Below are 6,140 nucleotides of genomic sequence, written 5' to 3'. Positions count from 1 at the left end.
GTATATGAATTATATCTCAATAAAACATTGAGAAAAGTAAAAGGAGGATCAGTAAAGCAGGAGGTTATAAATTACTTGCTTACGCTGGGAAAAATCTATTTGTCATGGTCCCAGTTCCCTTATCTGTAAAAAAGTGTACTTCATTTATCTTTTTCTGAAATGCTTTGAGTGAATTACTAAAGAATTTCAGAACATACCCTTTAAACTCACTAATCTCCTCCACAGAGAGAAAGCCCAAGTCCAGATGCGTTAAGCCACATTCCCAAGATCTCAAAACTGGTCAGCAGCACAGCCAGGCTTAGGTCCCAGGAATCATGCAGCCATTGACATCATCTGGGACGCACTTGCCCCTGATACTGGGGAAGCTCTGTATGAATTAAAACCTGCTGTTAAATGTTGTCTGGAAAAAAAATTACTATGGACCATGTAAAAACAAATATTACACTGTCTCACATTTTAACATTTCCCTTTAACAGTGGTGAGTTGTGTGGAGAGGATTTAATATTTTATACAGGAGATAAAACCTGAGCTAGGACCAACTTTTGTTCATCAGCGTCACCATCATCATTTTTGTATTTATCTTCCACCTCATCTCCTCTTTCTTCTGCCTTCCCCCTCTTGCTCATTTTTTCTCGCCAGTCTTGCCCACTCCTTTCCACTGCACCTGGTGGGCATATTCCTTATTGCCTCTCCCATGTGACACTTATGCAGGCTGCTCACTGCACTAGTGCACCTGGCTGAGAAGTGAGTGGGGCTGCAGTCCAGTCGTGGCTGCCCATCCGTGAACCCTTGTGCACGGCAGTGTCCTCAGGAAGGAGGGACACCTTTTTCTGATTGCACACTCACTCCCTCTAGGCTACCAGAGCCCTCTTCATTTTTGTAATTAGTTCCCTCAGTGTAGAAACTCTGCCTCCTCCTCTCTGCACCTGGTTAACTTCTCATACCCCATTATCATCTGACATCACACTCTTTACTTTTTAAAAAATTGATCTTTGTTGTTGAAAGTATTACAGATGCCCCCTCTTTACTTTTTCTTATAGCACCTCTCAGCATTTATAACATTGCCTCTATCCATTTGGTCCTTTGTCTAATGGCTATTTCCCCAGTGGACTTTCAGCTGTGTGAGGGTAAGGACTGTGCCTTCCAGGTTCTCCACTGTACCCTCAATACCTACGCTTTATCTGGCACAACTATTTCCACTCTTGCGCTTTCTCTCCCTTCGCCAGTCACTGCCCCAGTTCAGGCCACGTTGTGTGTCCTCCAGTGGCACTTCTGACATGTCTCCCATCCTATCTTTTCTGCCAGCCCAGACTGGCCTTTCTAAAATACAGATCTATTTGAATCCTTCCCCTGTTTAGACTTTCTATGGCTCCCCATTGCCTTCAGGATAGAGCCCAAACGAGATCACTGTGGCCCTGCCTCTGCTTTTTCTCCGTCTCACCTCTGGCCCCTCCCTGTGAGCAGTTTTGGTTCCATGAAGGCACAGTTTGCTTTCTTTCACCTCTGGGTCTTTGCACTTACTGTTCCCTCAGCTTGGAGCAACCTCATTGGGCTCCTCTTTCCTGACCAACTCCTTCAAGATTCTTATTAGGGGCGACCTACTTGTCTGCCCCTTCTGTCCCTACTGTGTTCCTCTGCTGCATATGCCCACATTATAGCACTCGATTCGTTGTAATGTAACCAGCTGCCGACAGATACAATTTCCCCAAATGTCTGGGTGCTTCCCGAGGGCAGGAACTGTGTCCACTGGTCTCTGTTTTCACCCAGCATAGGACTTGGCATCTGTTAAATGAATGAATTCATGAATGAGCCCCAAGGGTTCTCAAAGCGTGTAAGAAACCCCGTGGCACATCTGGGGAAGCAGCCAGGAGAAAAGCTGAGGATCATTAGTAACAGAGCAACTCTGGTGGCTCCTCAGGGACCCTGCGTTGGGGAGAGCAGAGGCTCTCCTGGGAGCAGGGAGCAGATCCTCAGATAGGAAATGAGGCCCTTCCTGCTGGCATCACATCGTGCCTGCTTTCCCCAGGGCCCCCCACTTGGTGAGAAGAGCCCTTGTGAGTGGGCTTATAAGGTTCTCGAGGGGGAAAGGGTCTGTAAGGATGGGAATAGGAAGCAATGATGTCTTGGTGGCAAGTGTATGTGTGTTAGGGGTGGGGTTGGGGTGGCATGTGACCGGGGAAGAATTTTTGCCAGGCTATCCTTCAAGGGGGGGATGGGAGGGCAGAAGTGCCTCTGTGTGTATTTGTGCGTGTATGTGTGTGTATGAGCTCTCCCCTGTGGTTGTGTGTGGGTCTATGAACATTGGGTTGGTTTTCTCGTTTCTCAAGATACGGCTCAAGCGGCACCTCCTCCCCAGCACCTTGGCTGAATCAGTGGCCCCCTCGCTGCTCCCTGAGTGTTCATATCTTGATGAGAGCATCTATGCCACCTGTGGGGATGCAGGTTTGCACGCGCCCCTCCCCTTGCAGGTTCTGGTCTTAGGAGATCGGAGTGCTGAGATGCTCTCTCGTGCCTGGTTCCTGGCTGAGCTGAGACGTCTGTACCTTTCTCATCTTCAATGACGTCCCCTTGTGTTTACACCTATCGCTAAGAGCCTGTAAGTACCAGACAGCTTGCCATGCCCCTTTACACTCGTTTAGTGTTTCCTTGTAACGCTGTGAGCACCAGAGCACACACTCTGTGCCCGTGAGGATTCTGATGGCACCTGGGGCCATGACTCCTCAGTGATCCTTCTGGCTTCCCTCTGTGCATGGAGAAGTGTGATTCTCAATCTTTTATGCACGTCAGAATCACCTGGGAAGCTTTTGAAAATACCGATATCCACCCCAGCCAGTGTGGCTCAGTGGTTGAGCGTCAACCTATAAACCAGGAGGTCACAGTTCAATTCCCGGTCAGGGCACATGCCCGGGTTGCAGGCTTGATCCCCACTGTGGGGTGTGCAGGAGGCAGCTGATCAATGATTCTCTCTCATCATTAATGTTTCTATCTCTCTTTCCCACTTCCTTCCTCTCTGAAATCAATAAAAAAATATATATTAAAGAAAAGAAAATACCAATATCTGGCACCAGGTGTCTGGAGCAGATAGATGAAACAGATTCTCGGGGGTGAGGTGTGGGGAGGCATGGATCACTTTATAAACTACCCAGGTCATTCTAATATGCATCTGACATGAAAACCACTGACTGACATGTGATTATGTTGGTCATGGTCATAGGAACCTCCCCACATGTTGGAGAGACGTGTACCCCTCCTTTCCTTCTCCTGGCTCCAGGTTTCCTCCTTGCAATCCGCCTGCCACCTGCAGGGCTAGTTGCTGCATTGGGTCAGTAGTCTGCCCCTACCCCTAGGCCCTAGGGAGAGCCAGGACCACCTTGGTATAAATTAGCATTTTTATTTCCAACACCTGAGCGAGGCCAGCGGCTCGCCCTCCTCTGGTATAAACATACAAAGTTCCTTTCGCACTGCACACCATGCCTCCGATAAATACAGCCCTAGGGGCTCCTGCTCCGGCAAAGCAACTCTTATTTACAGGAATAGATTACAAAAGTATTACAAAAAGTGGTCCTGAATAGGGGGTGGGAGAGGTTACCGTTACGCTTGTTACACTTGGGACGGGAGCTCGGCGCGCAGGGGGTGGGAAAGAGCTGGTGTCTCCAGGGCTCATGAAAGGAGAGGCCACGACCCAGCGACCGCATTAGGGACCCGTGCGTGGGGTCCGGGGCTTAGGTCTGCGCGAGTCCCACCCGTGCGGCAAAGGGGTGAGGAGGAGGAAGGGCCTGGCCCCTCCCGGATCCGCTCTGGCCCACGGAGGAACACAGACCGGTCACCGCAGTGGGTCTCAGGGAAGGGTGCTGCGTGGGGGGGAAAGGACTGTGTCCGTGCTCTGGGGTACGGAAGGCGGAAACACATCCGTTCTCCCGCCTCTCCTCCCTCGGGAGGGGTCGCTTTTAAAGCGCGGTTGGGGACAGTGGTTCAATCTTTTGGGCGCGCGGGAACCCTTAGGGGCGCCATCCCTCGGGCGGTGGATAGCGTCGTCCTTCCACACCGGGCCGTCGGCACCCTCAGAGCACCTGGTAGATCGGGTTGGGGTTCGCGCCCCCGGGGCACTGCGGGGCAACATCGGGGGTAGGGGTTGGGGCGCCGCGATCGTCCTCGTCCGCGGCGGCCGCCTCGCGCGGGCCCGGGGACGACTCGGGCGGCGGGTCGGCCAGCAGCAGCGCGGGCGCGGCGGGGCTGTCGGTGGAGATGCGCTCCACGATGCTGGACAGGCAGTCGAGGCTCGACACGGCAGCGCTCTTCCCGGGTCTCGGTTCTGCGCGGGGAGGGGGAGGTTAGTAAGCAGGGGTTCCCGGTGCTTTGGGACAGACCGGAAACTGAGGGCCTGGCACTCTCCGGCGCGGTCCACCGAGAGTGCGCGGCGAAAAGAGAGGGAGCTAGGCGCTTAGCATTTCGTTCCTTGTACCTTCCAGGATCTCGTTCCTTACAGGATTTGTGTGTGTGGAGCGGGGGTGGGTGGGGAGGTGGGGGAGGTGGGCGGGGGTTGGGGAGGGGGCCGGTTCCTAGGGAGAGGGAAGCCGGGATAGTTCAAAGGGGAACGTGGGAATGAGGCGCGAATACGCACCGCTGGGCGCCTGGCTGAAGTAGGAGCCATCGTAGCAGTTCCGTCGCCGGGCGCCGCTCGCGGGGCCGCTGAAATCCATCTGCAAAGGGCAAGGGCGATCGACTCAGGCCCGCGGGACCGCCGGAGCATCACTCTCTGAGTCCCCACCCCAGCTCCCCCAGTCTCAGCCACGCGTTTCCTGTCCTACTGGATGGGGGGGTTGGGATGAGGGTGGACAGGAGCTGTCTGGAGCTGTCAGGCCAAATAGAAGGCGACAGTCACCTAGGAGCACAAACCTTAACTTTGGAAATAGGAATACGTGGGGGTGGGGTTGGGGGGGGGGCGCGGAGCAGATCACGGTGCAGCAGTGTTCTAACAGCGCTCCCAATCAGGTGGCTCGCATGTTGGCCGTGCGTCCCCCAAACACTAGGCCACCCCAGCGACAGCTGCCCAGGACGCGGGATCCACTCCCCGGGAAGGTTCCCCGTCCAACCCTCCCCCCAGAGGAAATGCTTCATAGATATACCCTGAGAGCTGCCCTGACTCCTCCCCTAGCCCGGGGTTCCAGCCTTACCATGCCGTCGGAGCAGTTGGAGCGCGGGCTGGATGCGTCGGAGTCGCCGCTGTAGTGCTCGCCACCGCGGCCAGAAGGCAGCGGGCCGGGCGCATAGAAGGCAGCAGCGGCGCCAGGGGGCGCGGCGTCCTGGTCGCGTAGCAGCGCCTGCAGGCCCTCGATGTAGCGGATGGCGTTGCGCAGGATCTCCACCTTGGGCAGCCGCTGGTTAGGATTGCTAGACGTGCAGCGCTTGAGCGTCTCGAAGGCCTCGTTGACTTTGCTCAGGCGGCGCCGCTCGCGCATGGTGGCAGCCTTGCGGCGGTCGGCGTTAGTGGTCTTGCGCTTGCACGCCTTGCAAGCCCAGAGTAGACAGCGGCCCGCCTGGTGGTGCCCACTGGGCGCGCGCACATGCTCGTCCTCGCGGGCGCCGGGGGCCGGGTGCACAGCCGCAGGGAAGTGGGAGTCCTCAGGTTTCAGAAATGCGCCCACGTGTACGAGGCGCGGGTCCAGGTCCTCAAAGAAGCGCAGGTCCGGGGAGTCGAAACACGGGTCATCGTAGAAGTCGTCCGCTGTGGCAAAGTTGCAGAGAGAGCCGTCGGGACCCGTCAAGTCTACGTCGCGTAGCGGTGGCGACAGCAGCTCCATATCTCGGGCCCGGGGCGGCGCAGTCCTGACTCTGCCCAACCGCAGCAGCAAGGGTTGCCCTAAACTTTCTGCCACTCTGGAGCCCCGGGCCGCCGTGTGATAGCCAAGTGCTGGGGGTCTGGATGTGTACCCGGCCACCCCCCACCCTGCCCTGTCCGGTCCGGCCAGACGGGCACCCGGGTAAGTGGCGGCAGTGCCCTGGGGCTTCTCCACCCCTAACTTCAAGCCAGGCGCCGGGGGCTATTTATCCAGTAGTAGCCTGCTGGTCCCCCGAGCTGGAGCGGGCTGCTGGGGGCGGGGGCGCCCGAGGCCAATAGGAGCAGGGAAGGGAGGAGCTTG

The 6,140-nt window shown here is 56.1% G+C and overlaps 1 protein-coding gene across 1 annotated transcript; it reads right to left on the bottom strand.

Moving 5' to 3' along the window:
* Window positions 1–4,061: 4,061 nt before the first annotated feature.
* MYOD1 (myogenic differentiation 1) lies at window positions 4,062–5,801 on the bottom strand. The gene is made up of 3 exons (XM_008149006.3): window positions 5,175–5,801; window positions 4,622–4,700; window positions 4,062–4,312 (listed from the first exon to the last, which is right to left on the bottom strand). Exons 1-3 carry the CDS (start codon window positions 5,799–5,801, stop codon window positions 4,062–4,064), a joined length of 957 nt encoding a protein of 318 aa, XP_008147228.1.
* Window positions 5,802–6,140: the final 339 nt, after the last annotated feature.

The sequence above is a fragment of the Eptesicus fuscus genome, chromosome 13, assembly GCF_027574615.1.
Source record: "Eptesicus fuscus isolate TK198812 chromosome 13, DD_ASM_mEF_20220401, whole genome shotgun sequence".
Classification (NCBI taxonomy): Eukaryota; Metazoa; Chordata; class Mammalia; order Chiroptera; family Vespertilionidae; genus Eptesicus; species Eptesicus fuscus.
This window is presented reverse-complemented; position numbering and strand designations above follow the sequence as displayed.